The 18243-nt window shown below is 47.1% G+C and overlaps 1 protein-coding gene across 1 annotated transcript; it reads right to left on the bottom strand.

The window, feature by feature from the left end:
• Positions 1–659: 659 nt before the first annotated feature.
• On the bottom strand, positions 660–17192 carry F2R (coagulation factor II thrombin receptor). The gene is made up of 2 exons (XM_047778142.1): positions 16890–17192; positions 660–4349 (listed from the first exon to the last, which is right to left on the bottom strand). Exons 1-2 carry the CDS (start codon positions 16975–16977, stop codon positions 3154–3156), a joined length of 1284 nt encoding a protein of 427 aa, XP_047634098.1. The 5' UTR covers positions 16978–17192; the 3' UTR covers positions 660–3153.
• Between the last annotated feature and the right edge of the window lie 1051 nt (positions 17193–18243).

Raw genomic sequence — 18243 nt, 5'->3', positions numbered from 1 at the left:
GTAACCCAGGAATTGAAACACCTTCTTTTTTTACTGAAGTATCCTTGATTTACAATGTTGTGTTAGTTTCAAGTGTACAACCAAAGTGATTCAGATACATATATATTTTTTCCCAAATTCTTTTCCATTATAGGTTATTATAAAACACTGATTATAGTTCTGTTATACAGCAGGTCTTTATTGGTTATCTATTTTATATATACTGGCATGACTATATTCTCAGTTATAGAAGCTTGAATACTCCTAAGAAGGTATTTTTTTTTAAAAAGGCACAGAAAGCTAATCACCCAGTGCCTTTAGCAGAAAGTGTGCATTTTTCTTCCAGTTCCATTCTCCAAGTCCCAAGAAGCTGAGCTTCACGGGCTACCTCACCCAGGTTCCCTTGACCTCTGGGCAAGGGTTAAAATCAGGAGCACCCGCAAGAGATCAGAGAGCGGGGCAGAGGAGTCTGTATTCCTTCTCCCCTGGCTTTGGGCCTGGAGTGGGTAACAGCTTCACCCAATTGCTAGTCCCTAGGGTGCTTCACCAGCTCTTGTTGGTTCCCTTAACCCTGGCCATGCCTCTGCAAAGCGCCTCTTCATTAACTGCTGCTCAGCTAATCCTTAGACTGGCCTTCCTGCCAGCTTCTAGAGACACAATAAAATTCTGTTCCAAACAGATACAGAGCAAACTTTCAAGTTTATTAATATAGGTTACATACAGCATTTAAAAAGAACATAAAAACAGTGACATAGTATCTTACAAGCATATATTGATAATACAGTAATGATAGTTTTTATTAAGTCAGAGGTATTGTAACACAAACAGAATGAATAAACAATGACAGTATATCTCCACTAAATTGGATAAAATGAATATAGCAACTAACTTAATAAAAACAATGTTAGCCTCTACTTATCATACATACATTTTTTTTCTTTCTTTTTCAGCTGCACTCATGGCATGTGCAAGTTCCCCAGGCCAGAGGTTGTATCTGAGCTGCAGCTGCAGAACGCCAGATCCATAACCCACTGCACTGGGCCAAGGATCAAACCTTCACTGGAGACAACACTGGATCCTTAACCCACTGTACTGCAACAGGAACCCCAAAACATACTTTTATGTAAATTATTCCATGGCATTTGGAGACAGTTTGCTCTTTTAAATAGATTAAACACTTGCCTCACAACTTTCTACTCTTTTTGTTTAAAATGCCAACATTTTCTCATAAGGAAAAAAAAGATATATTTCAACCTAATTTTCAAATTATTTTATCAAATACATGAGGATATTCTGTACTTGGTACTCATCACAGGGTTAAAACATGCTTTTTGGGGGGGAGGGGGCTACACCTGGCATGTGGAAGTTCCCAGGCCAGAGACTGAACCCCTTGCCAGAGCAGTGACCCAAGCCACAGCAATGACAATGTTGGATCCTTAACCACGAGGCCACCAGGGAACTCCAAAAAATGCTTTGAAAATCATCTCATTAACACCTAAGAAGAGTGAATGGAAAATAGAGACTAATTTCCCAAGATTTCAAAGTCAATTCCATTTTCTTCTGTCATGTCTAATCCAACCGATATAACGATTCTTTTTTAAAAATCTAATTTGAGGAATTTACTGAACAAAACCTTTGTAAATAAGTAGTGCCCAATTAAGACATACCACAGAACTTATTTTCAAAAACGCACTTCCTGTACTGTATATTGTATTCATCTCAAGTTATAACCACAAGAAGCAGTAACCCAAATGTTCAAAGTTCTTCACCTGTCAGGCTTGATTATGTGGCACTTACTTGGTGACATTCGGCCAAAAACACTTCTTCACATAATGATGTGTTTCTTTTGCACATATCACACCCTGTGTCTCTGTCTCCTTTGTTTTTCTTTAGAGCAGGTTTCAGTCTTACTCAACTGTATTCGCCCCGCACCCATCAGGGCACCCAGAGTACATGGTGAGTGTCTGAGAATGGTACTGGCAGCAAAACTGCTGGAGGTGAACGTGCCTTCTCTCTCCATTCTAAAAATGGGCAGAGGTCTATTCATCATCTCTTCTTCTTCTTCTTCTTTTTTTTTTTTTTTTTTTTTTTTTTTAGGGCTGCACCCATGGCATATGGAGGTTCCCAGGTACAGGGCTGAATCAGAGCTATGGTCTCCAGCCTACAGCACAGCCAAAGCAACACAGGATCCTTAACCCACTGATAGAGGCCAGAGATCAAATCTGCGTCCTCATGGATGCGTCAGATTCATTTCCATTCATTGACTAAACTCATCATCTCTTCTGAGAGCACATGCTACTGGGCCAACTTCTAATGAACACGCTAAGTTCAAGGCCAACCCTTGAGGGGATCCCAGCAGGAGACGGCAAACATGGCGATCCTGATCCCTCTGCTCTGTGGCCAATCCATGTCTGAACCGGCCCTGTCATGTAGTTACTGTTTGGAGTCCACCCTCCAGGGGCAAGTTGCTGTGAAAGCCCACCTGACATCACTGGTGGGCCCTCTGCTTGTTCTTCACTTATATATCAGGGGTGTCAAAGCGCAAAAATGCTACCTGTGTCATTTTTCATCTGTTTTAATAATTTTAAGAATTCAACCTCTGCTATGGTTAAAATGAAAAACTGCAGGACTCTTTTGACACACAGATAGTACAAAATCTCATCCTTTAATAATTTAAATATTGCTCTCGAACAACTCAAAATACACTTATTTGCAAAAGCCGTACAAGTCCAAACAGTAGAATTCTTCACTGCGGATGGACTTCTTTAGATGCTCAGGGCTAACCTCCACCAACCTAAGCTTTACATATTAAATCAGAGAAGCAGAGTAGATTTCCATTATCTCTGGTTAAAAAAAAAAAAAGAGGGCTTCAAAGCGCCTATTCTATACAGCACTAGAAATGATGCAAGTGTGTTGTGTGTGCCTGTGTATGTACACTCATCTATAATAAGTCACCGAGCAATATTCTCTTGGAATAACATTGTTTTCTATTCCTGTTATTTTTTTTTCCTGTAACCCACAAATGTCTATGCTTCACAGCTCTCATAAGAAGACATGCAAATCGTACTTCTGTTGTTTTAGACGGGAAATACTTTTTTGTCAGGGACTTCATAGAATCCTCAGGTTATTTGCTTTTTGAACCTTTTCTTGTTAGCTCACTGTCAGGCCCTATCCCTAAGTTAACAGCTTTTTGTATATGCTGCTGTTCAGATTACTAGAGCAGGTGTCCATTTTACTTGCCATCAACTGACCGCTGCTATTATAACTGCTGGGATCCGAACTTTCTTTGCAGCATAAGATACTGCAGAGGTACCTCTGGCACTCAGAGGAGGCATAATAGTAAATCAGGGGGTCAATGCAACAGCTGATGCTGCTGACACAGACACACAGGAGGTAGGCAAAGTAGGCAGCCTCTGTCATCGAATTGTGGGAAAGGAACGCATAATGGAGAATCAGAAGGACGTTTGTAGGTCCAAAGCAGAGGATGAAGATGCCGAAAACTGCAGCCGACAAGAACAAGGCCCGGGATTTCTTGCTCTGGTTGGCCACCGTGGAAGAGCTTAGACATCGGATGATGGACACGTAACAGACGGTGGAAATGATCAAGGGCACAAAAAAGAAGACGGCAGAGAAGGCGGAGAAGTAATATGCGTAGTAGCCTTCGAGCAGCGTTTGGTTGAGCACATCATGGCAGGTGGTGACGTTGAGCCCGGGGACGAGGGTGGTCTGCTCCTTGAGGAGCAGAGGCACCACCCCCGCGATGGCCATGGCCCAGATGGCCAGACAGGTGAAGGAAGCCCTCCCCAGCGTACGCCAGGAGAGCGACTGGATGGGGTATACCACGGCCAGAAACCGGTCAATGCTGATGACCGTCATGAGCATGATGGAGGCATACATGTTACCGTAGAAGGCGGCAGTGACGAAGCGACACATGGCAGACCCGAAGGTCCAGTCGCTTCCGGAAAAGTAGTAGCTGATCTTGAATGGAAGCACGGACACAAAGAGCACGTCGGCCGTGGCCAGGTGCAGCATGTACACCACAGCCGGCTTCTTGATCTTCATCTTCAGGACAAACACGATGATGGCCATGACGTTTAGAGGAAGGCTTACGAGAAACACACCGGTGTAGACGGAGGGGATGAAGACAGTTAACCAGGTGCTGGTCAGATATCCCGAGGCCGCCTGTGAGATGAACACAGGAGGTGATCTGGGAAGACCACTTCTATTGTTGGCGCTTAATCGCACGTCCGGAAATGCACTTTCATCGTTTTGGTCCTCAATGTCCTTCAGGGGGATCGGTTCAAAGTCACTGGTGTATTTCCGGAGAAAAAATGACCGGAGCTCCACAGTAGCATTGATTGTTTCGGGCTCTGAAAATGAAATTAAAACAAAAAAAGAATGAAAAAGGTGAACGAGACAGGGTAAGAGTACACTTTACTTTCGCTTGTTGTTGTCTTACCAGGAGCGGGGGTGGCAAAGAGAAGGTGCCACACAGGTGGATTACAGACTTTATCAGGGAATTGAACAACTCAAGGTGGCATGTGACATGCTGTTCTGGCTCAGGTGAACGCTCTTCAAACTCTGCTCCTCCGAGAGACGAGGTGAATGACACACTTTCAGAGACCCGCCCTGCAGATGTCGGGAAAAGCTGAATATGTGATAGGAGGGCAAAAAGCTGTGACTTCTCCTCCACTGGCCACTGTCTATATCAACAAATCACTCACAGGCCATGTGACCTCTCTTTCATCCATATGCTTCCATGTATACGTTTTCTCCATTTAGTCTGTGGCCATCCTCTTGAAACCCATCCTTCCAGTGGAAAAATCCAGGTAGAAAGTTGAGGGGACTTCTTAAAGGGAATGGAGCGAGAGGCAAATTCCGTAGGACCCAGGGCACCCATTTCCACGACCATTATCTGTGTGACAGTAGCTTTGCTTTTCCAACTTGAGTTTGTTTACACAGCAGAGCTGCAGGTTCGAACCACAGCCTATGTGGGTTCAAACTACAGTCCCTCGGGCTATCTTCTAATATAACCACAAGGTACCTGCTGCTTCAGTCATCTTCCTGTCTCCATCCTTAGCAGGTCAGTGGGGCGGATGTCTGAGGCCGGTGGCCTTTCTCAGCCCAGTTGCAAATTGCTATGTGAACTGAGGTAGATGCCGGGCCAACCAGGCTCTTTTGAGTAGCAACCAGAAGTTAAAATAAAGGCTCCGGGAGTTCCCATCGTAGGCTCAGTGGAAATGAGTCTAACTAGTATCCCTGAGGACACAGGTTCAATCCCTCGCTCAGTGGGTTAAAGAACTGGTGTTGCCATGGGCTATGTTGTAGGGTGCAGATGTTGCCGTAAGCTGTGGTGTAGGTCACAGATGCAGCTCAGGTCTGGGATTGCTGTGACTCTTGCGTAGGCCGGCAGCTATAGCTCCGATTCGACCCCTAGCCTGGGAACCTACATATGCTGCAGGTGTGGCCCCAAAAGACAAAAAAAAATAAAATAAAATAAAATAAAATAATAAAATAAAGGCTCAGTTGCAAACTTCATTTTTTTTTTTTTTTCTTTTTAGGGCTGCACCTGCGGCATATGAAAGTTCCCAGACTAGGCGGTCAAATCAGACCTGCAGCTGCCGGCCCTCCCCACAGCCACAGCAACACTGGATCTGAGCTGCATCTGCAACCTATACTGCAGCTTGCAGCAATGCCAGATCCTTAACCCACTGAGCGAGGCCAAGGATCAAACCTGCACTCTCACTGTGTTCTTCACCTGCTGAGCCACAATGGAAACTGCAAACTTCCTTCGTTTATCAACCTCCTCCACCCAAAACATCCATTTGAAATGTTCATCACGGAAGCACAACACTTAGCTGCTGGAATTCAACCAGCTTTTCCTTTCCAGGAGGCCTGCTAATGTTCTGTCACTGAGGAGTCTAGGACGAAGAGCCTTGGTTGGGTGCTGGGAAGCTGAGGAGTGGCGACAGAAACCACAGGGGGAAAAGGCTGAGATTTCTATCACTAGGGGTGTTTATCACAAAAGCTGGACACACAGGTCCCTCCAAAGGGATGGTAGAGGAATGAAAACTGGCTGGAAATTGGGAAAATACAGTGGATTTTCAAGCTTTTGATTTTATTGTTCAGTAGTGGAAACTTCCTGCAAACAAAAACTTACACTGAGCAGCATCAGGCACTAAAAGGGATAGTTCTGCTCCTAAAAGGTCCTACCCGTCCCAGACCTCCCCTAGACAAAAATGACAAACTCTAGGTCGCTTTTGTCTCCCAAACCAATGACCTGAAGGCAGTTAGGTTCACAGGGTGGTGTTGGGAAGGGGAGGGAAGGATCTGGAAAGAAAGGATGGCAACCAACGGGTTTCTCGTCTTCAGTGGCTTTTAGCTTGAGAGAAGGCCAAAGTCAGTGCCGCAGAAGATGGCTGGAACTCAGGTAGAAAACCCACAGTCTCTGTGACCTGAAGGACTAGAAGGCAGAGTTCAGGGCAACCACAGTCACTGTGAGGAGAGAATCCCAGAAAAGAAAAAGTCAGAGAGGGAGAGAGAGCACTGAATTCCAGCACTCTGTCTGCCCCAGGCTCTGGCAGACTCTGGAACCTGAGCACTTAGTGAAGATGCAAAATAATGCTGCTGCAGTTAAAAGGACGGAAGTGATATCTGAGCTTCTTGCTCAAGAGGGAGAGTTTGCAGTTTGAGTCCATTCAAATTAACTGCCTGCTACAGCAAAAACACCAAAATTCTTTGGAGAAATAAAACAAGATTTGGGGTCTTTACAGTAGGATAATGTCCAGCATACTGTTCAAAATCATTCCATGGGAGTTCCCATCATGGCTTAGCAGTTAACGAACTTGACTAGCATCCATGAGGATGCAGGTTCGATCCTTGGCCTCACTCAGTGGGTTAAGGATCAGGCGATGCCCGTGAGCTGTGGTGGCTCAGATCCCAGATTGCTGTGGCTGTGGTGTAGTCTGGCAGCTACAGCTCTGATTCAATCCCTAGCCTGGGAACCTCCCTATGCCATGGGTGCGGCCCTAAAAAGACAAAAAAAATTTTTTTTTAATTATTCCATATAAAAAGAATCAGGAAAGTGTGACCCAGTCTCAAGAAAAAAGGACAATTAATGGAAACCCGGCCCAAGATGACCTAGATGTTGGAATTAGCAGATCAAGATTTTAAACGATGTGCTGCAACTTGCTCAGTGCAGTGAAGAAAAATATTTCAATGAAATGGGGTGAAAAAAAATGGACAATAGCAGTGAAACCAACCAACGGAAATTCTACAACTAGGAAATAAATATAACAAATTGGCATTTATTTGCACAATGAAGAGCAAAGCTAGAGTAACACCAACTGAGAGATGGTAGGACAGGGCCTGCTGGTGAAAAGCTTGAGGTCATGTGACCTCAGCAAGGGCACAAGTCAGTCCCCCAGGGTGAAGGGGTGGCCTGGCAGCTCTGTCACAGGGTAAGAACCAACATCTGCAGGGATGAGCCTCTGAGCACATGCAAATGTCTAGACTGTTCCCCCAGGATAAGAAACTCTTCCTATTTCATATTTGAGTCTCTAGTACCGTACCCTGCATCTGGTAGGTGGTCCTTAAGTTTTTTTTTTTTTTTTTTTTTGGCCACACCTGTGGCATGGGGAAGTTCCCAGGCCAGGGACTGAACCCTTGTCACAGCAGTGACAATGCCAGATCCTTAGCCTGCTGAGCCTTCAGGGGACTCCTACTCAGTGCATCTTGATCCAGTCACATGGGTCCTGACCCTGGTACAAGGTCATGGTGAATGTGTGTAGGAGCCGGAAGAAAAGAATGAATGGGTTCTGGCATTTTAAGACCACATAGATATGTGCCCTCCAAAATGCTAACCCACAGGAAACTTAAAATAACAAGACTCTCCACTGCAGCTTTGGGAATCTGGCCAGATTCAGAACTCCTGACACACATGGAGGGGAGAAAGGTGGGTGTGACACCTGTGTGTGCACACACACGTGAGCATTAGGATGCGATCGGGGCAGTGACACTACTTGAATTTGCAGATAACTGAATACTCACAACGAAGCTCTTAGATGCTTTCACGTGGTCTGAAAACAAAACATTAGGCTTGGCTCTGTATCAAGTACTTTGGGATTAAGTATTTGTTTTCAAAAATTTCTTCCTTGGGCCACATGGTATTTGTAACAGAAACACTATGCCCACTGGAACATGACATTTTTATGGGCTGGAGACCAGGAAGAATGCATAATCCCTTGATGAAACATCACTGCCTAAGGTGTCACCTTTTCTTGCCACCACAGGTTTGATATTTTGGCTCTTATGGAATTAAAAAATGTCAGCACATTTTGCTTGATCGATTAAATATATACAAAGAAAAAACAAAACCAATTCCAGGTGACTAGATATATCCAACTAGCTCAGGCCCCTTAGGCTGAAATTTGAGTTTGGGCATCGTGGTTTTCCTTCAATTCTGGCACAACTCATAGGTCAAGGAGAAAGTGCCTGTCAGCATATGAAAAGCCCTGGTAACCCATCTATGTTTTTTTGTTAAGTTACGGTTAAAAAACAAAAAGGAAAACTAGCTCAGGTCCTAAAACTGGTTCTCATACTTCTTGCTAAGTTTCACTTAATACAGGTCTCTCTCAAAGGCTCTAGAAGTAGTTTCGTTATTGAATACAGCATATTGCTAATGAGCTGAAAGGTGGACTCACCAACTCTGAGATTTTTTAAAAATTACTAATTCAGGAGCTCCTGCTGCAGAGCAAAAGGACCAGCTGCGTCTCTGTAGCACCTGGATGCAGGTTCAATCTCCTGCCCAGCACAGGGGGTTAAAGGATGTGGCATTGCCACAGCTGCAGTGGAGGTTTACAAATGCGGCTTAGATCCGATCCCTGGCCTGGGAACTCCTTACGCTGAGGGGTGGCCACAATCAATCAATCATCAATCAATCAGACAAGTACTTTTTCTTTCTTTTTTTAAAAAAAATTATTTATTGGCCACACCAGTGACATATGGAAGTTCCTGGGCCAGAGATCCTACCTGAGCCACAGCAGCAATCCAGGCCACTGCAGGGACAACACGGGGTCCTTAACCCTCTGTACCATAAGAGACCCCCACACCGTACTTTTTCTGACTTTGATGAGATCTGTCCTGGAAGCAGAGAGGTGACCAGATATTCGTTCAAGGTCCCATTGCAATCCTGGGATTTACCCCATGTCGACCTCCCACAGCTTGTCAGTCCAGGTTCTGACTCAGAGCTCTGGCCACAGGGCTCACGCTTTTTAGGAATTAACACACCAGAAGTCTCAGGACCTTGCCTCTATCCACATACTGAGCAGGATGGCTGCGCCCTGCATGTCTCCACAAATGAATCAACACCATCGACACGTGATGATCATTGTACAACTATAACTGTAATTGAGTAATTAAAAAATGCTATATATTAAAAAAAAAAAACCACCGTCAACACTATAGGCTAAAGAGAAATAGAGAAGAGAGTAATGGAAAAATAATGAAAACATTTTAGGTCCAACAAGTGGAAAACAGCGACATTCCTGAGATACTCGACTGCCAAAATGCAAATGCACATCATGAAAAGAACTGCTCCCCGGAGTTCCCATGGTGATTCAGAGGAAACGAATCTGACTAGCATCCAGGAGGACGCAGGTTCGATCCCTGGGCTCGCTCAGTGGGTTAAGGATCCGGCATTGCGGTGTAGGTGGCAGATGCGGCTTGGATCTGGCCTTGCTCTGGCTGTGGTGTAGGCTGGCAGCTGTAGCTCTGATTTGACCCCGAGCCTGGGAACCTCCATATGCCGCGAGTGCAGCCCTGAAAAGCACAAAAAAGAGCTGCTCCTTAAAGACATGGTGGAGTCCAGAACTGGAGGAAACACACAAACATAAGCCCTAAATGTCTTCAAAGAACATTAGGGTCAGGTCAGAAAGACTCTGAGTCAATCCAAAGGGGCTCACCATTGGCCAAAAAGATCATTAAAAGACGAATGAAGGAAATAAATGGAAGAAATACTGGCAACATGTCATATATGTCAGGGTCCACATATTCATAGTGATGTTCCAAGGAAAATAAAACCTTTTTTTTTGTCAGCTTTGGAAGAAATGAGACGATCCCGTCTGAAAACTTGTAAATAAAGGCAAGACTTGAGTATTTATCTTGCCTTTTCTCTATATATAATATTTCAGGGAAACCAAACAGTCAATAATGGCAAGTTTTCCTTTATAAAAGGATTCCGGTTCTCAAATACAGAAACAATAACTGATTTAGAAATGCACGTTTAAAATTTTTTTCTTTTTCTCTTTTGACGGCCACACCTCCCAGTGGCATATGGAAGCTAGGGGGTGGCATATGGAAGCTCCCGGGCTAGGGGGGAATTGAAGCAGCAGCTGCAAGCCTATACCACAGCCACAGCCATGCCAGATCCTTAACCCACAGAGCAAGGCCAGGGATCCAACCCACATCCTTACAGAGACAATGTCAGATTCTTAACTCCCTGAGTCACAACAGAAAAGCCCTAAGAAACACATCTTGCAGCTCTTCATGAAATAATGGATTTGGTCCAATGATCATCAGTGGTCACTAAAACCAGCAGGTGAAAGGGCAGGTGATGGGAAACTTTCTAAGGGCTGGATCAAGCTGACACCTGAGTCCACTGAGTAACCTGAAGACCTCCAAAAGAGAGACAATTTTGAAGTTCTTGCTGTGGCGCAATGAGTTAAGGATCCAGCACTGGCACAGCTGTGGTGTATGTCTATTCCTGGCGAGAACTTCCACACGCCAGGGGTTCAGCAGAAAAAGAAAAAAAGAGAGAGACGCAACGCCAGATCCTTATCCCACTGAGCGAGGCCAGGGATGGAAGTTGCGTCCTCACAGATGCTAGTCAGATTCATTTCTGCTGAGCCATGATAGGAACTCCAATAGAATTCATTGAATATCAATCCCTCCAGGGCTTTTCTGGAATATGGAGGTGTTAGTGTATCAAGAAACAACATTTCTTAAGCACCTACTATGTGCCAGGTACTTCACTTACCTCATGAAACTCTAAACATTTTTTTTTGTCTTTTTGCCATTTCTGCAGCCGCTCCCGCAGCATATGGAGGTTCCCAGGCTAGGGGTCTAATCGGAGCTGTTGACGGCCTACACCACAGCCACAGCAACTCTGGATCTGAGCCGCATCTGCTACCTGCACCACAGCTCACAGCAACGCTGGATCCTTAACCCACTGAGCAAGGCCAGGGATCGAACCTCATGGTTCCTAGTCAGATTCATCAACCACTGAGCCAAGACAGGAACTCCAAAACATTTTTATGATAAGCATGATAATCCCCATTTTATGGACAACATGAAGACACAGAGAGGCTAAGTAACTGATCTCTTTTTTTTTTTTTTTGATCTTTGTCTTTTTAGGGTCACGTCGTGGCATATGGAGTTTCCCAGGTTAGGGGTCACATTGGAGCTACAGCTGCTGGCCTACGTCAGAGCCACAGCAACACTCCATCCGAGCCCCGTCTGTGACCTACACCATAGCTCATGGCAACGCCGGATCCTTAACCCACTGAGCGAGGCCAGGGATCGAACCCGAAACCTCATGGTTCCTAGTTGGATTTGTTTCCTCTGTGCCACGATGGGAACTCCTAAGGAACCAGTCTAAAGCCACGCAGCTAGAAAGTGGAGGAGCCAGGCTCTGAACCCAGATCAGCCTGGCTCTAAAGCTCATTCCCTTTGAACCATATCACATGATCCCATCTCTAAAAGTAGTGGATTCAGGACCTAAAAGAGTACTGTTTTTGTCCTCTCGGCATTTCACCAGAGGACTCTGTCCTCCCTTTTAAATGACAGCAGGTAGCACACGGCCATGGGAATGTCTAACTTCTGTTGATGACTTGCATAGCTGTGGCTTGGGAATCAAGAGTCCTACTGACCCCGGTGACACACCAGCCACATGCCAACAACCCAGTCATCGCAAACAGGACAGACAGATACAGTAGAGAGACATTCAAGGACCAAACAGAGAAACTGGTTTTTAAAATATTTTTTCCAGTTGAGGCAGACGCAAAAAGCAAGTGAGTGAACAAAACCTCTGCTGAAGAAAAGCCAGACTTAAAAGTAGAATAAGGTCAATGGTGACTACAGACCTAAGTCGCCCGTATCCGATGCTGTTCCTTCTCCAATCCCACTTCCTGGAGAAGGGACTAGCAGGGAGCAGAGGAAAGCAAATCCGTTGTAGCTCAGCATGTTCAGAACCCGACATAGTGTCTGTGGGTTTGATCCCTGGTCTCACTCAGTGGGTTAAAGATCCGGCCTTGCCATGAGCTGGGGTGTAGGTCGCAGATGCAGTTCAGATCCCAAGTGGCTGTGGCTGTGGCTGGCAGCTGTGACTCTGTTTCGACCCCTAGCCTGGGAACTTCCATATGCTGCAGGTGCAGCCATAAAAAAAAAAGGAAAAATAGAGCAAATCTTGGGGGGAGCTGGAAGGGGGGCAGTTAACAGAAGTAAAGACCACAAGAAAATGTAAATGAGCTGGCACTAAGAAGAGTGTGGGGCCGCTCCTGAAGGTCAGATCTGACATGTGGAGTCAGGACCCTGGCAGGCCTCGCTGGGCAGGACTCCAATGCCCTGACCTTCCCCATTCTTCTAGGCCCATTCTCCACCCAAAGGGATGGGCCCTGAGCCCAGTGTCCCGGGAACACTGTTCTCGACTCCCCCAGACGACAAGCTGAAAGGAAACTAATTTGCAGAAAAGGATGTTTATAATCAGCAATTCCTCCTGGAACCAAGTTGTCTCCAATCCCAGGCCTGCCCACGTCCTACAGCAGTTTGGAAGCCTGAACTTAAACAAATGAGGTTGCAGACAGAAACCATCATAGACAGTGCTTTCTGGAAAGCAGAACTCCTCATAAAGCCAAATTAGGTCTTCAGTTCTGCTGACGAGGGAACAATGCATTGCACCTGCTGCACTAGGTTTTACAGGACGGTGGAGACACGACAGTGGTTATGAAATCAAGTTACAGGACTGTAGCAAGCATCTAAAAAGACAGAATAGAGTAGAAAATGTTGGGGGGCATAGCATGTGGTAAAGGAGGGTCCTGGTTGGAAAAACTTTGGTTTCTATACACTATACACGGGGACTGTCCAGGAAAATTTACTGCACACACACGCAGCTACAGTGTCATCATGTAAAGTGGATTTCTTACAGTTTTTACTGCTGGTTAGCAAAAAAGAAAATACTGGAAAACACTCATTTGCAATCCCACAATGCCTGACTTCTAATCCACCGTAGGCTTGAACATACAAATAGATGACATCTTTTCCTAAAGTTAAACAAATGTGTTTTGAAGTGCAAATGACAGATTAGTCCTAGGATTTCCAGCAGTGGATTCTTTCAACCTTTTGAATAGCAAAACATCACTGGATACCCAGGGGTGGAGTAAAAGGAGGCATAACTTCACGGGTTTTTCCAGGTACCCTCACAAGGTCAATGAGGGAGAAGGGTTTGGGGGAACTTTAGCCCTGAGAGAGAGGTGGGGCTATATATCTTGGCAGTTTTAAGCATCTGCATGAGAGGGTGCCAGGCAGAATGTGGTCAAGTGCCAGTTCCACTTCTAATTGCACCTGTGACTTAACGATTCTGGGCCTCAGTTTCCTGTAGTATGGGGGTGACATCTACCCAAAGGGTGGTTACTAGGAATAAATAAGCTAGTGTAAGAATCATACCTAGGCAGAGTGTTGGCTGTTGCAGGTTCTTCATATAAGGTGGCCAGAGGGAGTGGTGAGGGGACAAAAGTCAGAGGAAGCCTAGCTCCTTGGAGGTAGAACTAGAGGGTGGGGGCTGGATGACATATAGGTAATGTAATAGGTGATGTGACAAGGGAGGTTGGACAAGGCTGGGGACCCCTCCTGCAAGGGAAGCGGCACCTCCGTCTAAGCCGAGGAATTGGGCTTGACACTGTCGGGAGGAAGGCAGTATATGGCATCTCCCATCCAAGCCACCATCAGCTGTTCTGGTGCCTTTTCAACTGCCAGATCCTTAAAGAATTGATGAATATCAACCTCAGGATGCTGGTGCTCTTTGATTAAGGCAAGTCTTCTCACTTGAATTGCCGGGACAAAAGAATGTCAACTGACTAATAAACTTACAAATTTCTCAAGTAGCTGCCGAAGGAACATCTGTTCTAGACTCTACAGGGATAAATGGACGTTTATAACCTTAGCCTGGAAGACAACATACCCACAAAGTGACAATGCAGGAAATGCCCAAACGAGTGGGGACAAAAAATCCGAGAGGGTTTTGGGAAAGCTGAAACTGGTGGGCAGGGCCACTTCTGGAAGTGCTTCCTAAAGCTGGGGTCGCCCAGCTCCTCCCATCACATAGACCCAGTTACACCAGATGTTGTTTAGAATTGCTGGTGCACAGTGACAGTAAAGAAGACAGCTATGTGTGGTTGACTTTACTAGTGATTTAAAACTCTCCAAGAAAAGGCTCTATCTCTTTTTTGCACCCAGAGCCCCCTTCTCCATTTGAAATTTGGGTACCTCATCTCTGAGACTTAGTTTCTGAATAGGCAAAAGGAGAGAAACATTTGAGAGGGTGAAATGAGAGAATGTGAAGTGAAAATGCCTCCAGGCCCAGAGGTTGACACAGAATATGACACTTAAAACACACACATGTTCCTTTTCTTCTCTGTTCCTCCCAAAGTGGTCCCAGAATCTAGCAAAGACAAAGCAGCCAGTGTTACTCAGCTATCTTTTGGTCAATACCAACCCTGTGTATCTTAGCATGCCCCATCAATGGTGATGAGAAAGTAAGACATGTGGTATCGACATCAGCTTGGGAATTCCTGTCGTGGCTCAGTAGGAACGAAACTGACTAGCACCCATGAGAACGCAGGTTCAATCCCTGGCCTTGCTCAGTGGATTAAGGATCCAGCATTGCTGTGAGCTATGGTAGGCTGCAGACGCCACTTGGATCTGGCGTTGCTGTGACTGGGGTGTAGGCCAGTGGCTGCAGCTCTGATTGAACCCCTAGCCTGAGAACGTCCATGTGCCGCAGGTGTGGCACTAAAAAGCAAAAAACGAAACAAAAAAACAAGAGTTCCCGTCGTGGCGCAGCGGAAACAAATCCGACTAGGATTCATGTGGTTTCGGGTTTGATCCCTGGCCTTGCTCAGTGGGTTAAGGATCCGGCATTGCTGTGAGCTGTGGTGTAGTTCGCAGGTGCAGCTCGGATCCCAAGTTGCTGTGGCTGTGGTGTAGGCCAGCAGCTGTAGCTCCGATTCGACCCCAGCCTGGGAACCTCCATATGCCATGAGTGCGGCCCTAAAAAGACAAAAAAAAAAAACCAAAAAAACAAACCCCTCCCCCCCCCCCAAATGTATCAGCTTTACTTCACTAACTGAGGCCAAAAATCTTTGGAGGGGGGACTGTAAGGAAAGGTACCCCAGTGGATGCAGCATGGGTGTAAACCTCTTTTCTACCTCACCATCCAAATCTCAAACAAAAACATATGTTCTTAAGAGCTTGTCCCACAATAAAACCACAAAGTGATCTCTGACATTGGTGTCGCCATACAGTTTTTTAGAAGTTCCCTGTTAACCCAAACACCCCAAGAGGTAATGCCATAAGCAGCTCAGAAGCTGCTGCAAAATTTCCGGCTCTTATGTGGGGAATCTTAATTTTCCCCAAAGCATCACCTCCAAATTCACCCTGAGCAAAAATGGAGAGCAGAGAAAATGCTGTTTCATGTCACCTCCACCACCACGTGCCTACATTCCTTCCAGTGTAAAGTCAATACAGAGTACACAATCTTCCACAGGTAATAAGAAAAACAGCTAAAATTTGTTTCTATGTGACAAAAAGGGGTGGGGGCCTGATGGCTTACAAAGTATGACGGCTCTAAAGAAATATTTACTCTCACTTTCTAAGGTCTTTACAGGCTAAAAACAACTCATTTGCCCTGCTTTTTCGGAGGAAAGAGGTTGGACAATACCTTTATTTTTCAAATAGTCTGATACTTTAAAAAAAATACTACACTATTAGTAATAAATGTATTCTGGGTGAGCAACCTCCTTCTGGCAGCAGATCAGAAACGGAAATGCTATAATCCCACAGTGTCTGAAGGAGCTGAGTTCTGAGGAGGGGATCTTTTTATACAACTCACTTGGAAAACTGGGTTTCTAGGTATCAAACTCTCCCAACCACCATCACCATCCCCGTGGCTATCCTGCTATCACCCAATATCCCTGCCCCATTAGCACCTCCTGCACACAAAGCCATGGCCAGGATCAGCTGGTACTGATATTCTACTCAACGGGCCAAGGAACTAAGCTCTTCTCTACACCGCTTTGCTCGCCACCCTTTTGCTTGCCGCTACTTTCCTCGCCGGCAAAATGTGCCAAAAGAACAATTCCAACAGAACAAAACTTCAGCGTGATTGGTTCTCTACCTCATCTTGAAAACTCCCAAACCTTGACTGGTAGAGCAACCTGCAATCCCTTCTTTTTGGGGTGGTTCGGAGAGAAACATGCCACACGGTGACAACAAATGCAATGAAGGGCCTCAGGCTCCGCCAACAAAATTCGACCCGCTCCTCGTCCATATTCAATACCCTGTCTCAGGCCGGCCGCATCCTCCAAGACCCAACAAAAAAGGGGTATCCGCTGAGACTGCTGGGGGTGGGGGAGTGGGGTGGGACAGGCACTCCACCTGGGATGTGAGTGGGGGAGATTCTGATCTCAGCCCAAAGGTCTGTCCGGCTCCTGGAGGACGCTGTGACCGAAGGTATGGTCTGGGGCGCCCGCAGAGTCCCCGTACAGCATCCCACCTCCTCCCGCCCGCCCCATTCCCGCGGAGACCCGGGCTGCGGGACTCGGGGTGGCCAAGGACAGAATGCCGGGGGCAGTGCTCACCTGGCTTGAGGCCTCGGGTGCGGGCCGACAGCAGGGGGCCGCACAGACTGAGCCCCGCGGCGACGAGCAGCAGCCACCGCGGCCCCATTGTCCCGAGGCTCGGCGCGCTCCGCGCGGTGCTGCTCCAGAAGACTGGCCCCGCCGCCCGAAGGCTCGGGCTGCACGCTCTGTCCCTCCTGGCGCGGGGTCCGGCGGGCGACCGGGCGGGCAGGCAGAGCTCTCGCCGCCGCTGGGCTGGAGGAGGTGTCTCGGTGACACCCGGCTGCTTCGTGCGTCTGGCGGCGCGGGGCAGAACAACTGGCGCCAGGCAAGGGCGGGGGCGGGGCGCGCGGGCCGCGGGCCGGAAAGGGCGCCCCCCGGCGCTGACAGTGCGCCTCGACGCGGCCACCGCCCGCCTGGTCCTTTGCATTCGGTGGGCCACCCCCAGGTCTCTGCGATCCAGCCGCCACTCTAACGAGGTGGGCCGCCTGCCCCGCACCACAGCTGCTGGCTACCGCCTCACGACGGAATCCAAGCGAGACGCCGTTTCTTTGGCCTTCGCCTTAGACCTGCGAAACTATCAGAAACTCAGAGTGGTGGGGACTTTGAGTCCCTCTCCTCACCTTTCCTGGGAACAAGGACCTTAGCTGGGAACCTCGGACGGGGAATGCGCCCCAGGGCGCCGGCCCCCTCCCTAGGCGGGAAGGAAATTTCCCTGTCCTCCGGCCAAGGACCGCACTTCAGGTTGAGCACTGCGGTGCATTTGGAAATTCGAGGTTCCACTGCAAGTTTGAACGTGACTTGGTTTTTGTCATTTGGGGATAGTGGCTTAACAAGTTAGTGGATTAAAAAATGTAGAGACAAGAGTTGCCCGCTGATGAGAATGGGCTCTTAGCTATGAACAGAATTCTTGACGTTTCTTACTCTCTTTATTTCGCCACTTTGATATTTCATCGGCACGCTGACGACGAGTGAAAACGACCATCCGGTAGCTTTTCCTCCCTCGCGCTCCAGCAGGGCTGCAACTTGTCACCTTTAATAAGAGCTCCAAGGCGAGCTGCGCGCTGAAACCACCTGTTCAGCCTTTTCCAAGGGGCTTCTGGAAGGCTGGGCATTCCCCGAGGAGCCCAGGCAGTACTCAGACGCTTCCTGCGAAAGGGATACCCGCAGGGTGTTCACGCTTTCCTAGATGCTGTGACCTGAATTTAATAGAGTTTGGCCAAATTCAAGTCACAGGGCTGGGGATAGTCGAGCCTCCTGGCTAAAGGCCCCCTGGAGGACTGCGCGGCTGAAGCTCCGCGGCGAAAAGCACGCAGAATTATTTTGTTTAGAGAGCCTATCTGGAGAGCGCGTCTTTGAGACCGCAAAGGGAAAT

The sequence above is a fragment of the Phacochoerus africanus genome, chromosome 4, assembly GCF_016906955.1.
Source record: "Phacochoerus africanus isolate WHEZ1 chromosome 4, ROS_Pafr_v1, whole genome shotgun sequence".
In the NCBI taxonomy this organism is placed as follows: Eukaryota; Metazoa; Chordata; class Mammalia; order Artiodactyla; family Suidae; genus Phacochoerus; species Phacochoerus africanus.
Note: the sequence above shows the minus strand (reverse complement) of the source record. Positions and strands in the feature narration are given on the sequence as shown.

Coding starts and splice junctions, on each gene's coding strand:
- F2R (XM_047778142.1), bottom strand. CDS start 16,977: ATGGGGCCGCGGTGGCTGCTGCTCGTCGCCGCGGGGCTCAGTCTGTGC. Junction 4,350..16,889: donor CACCCGAGGCCTCAAGCCAG/GTGAGCACTGCC, acceptor TTTCATTTTCAG/AGCCCGAAACAATCAATGCT.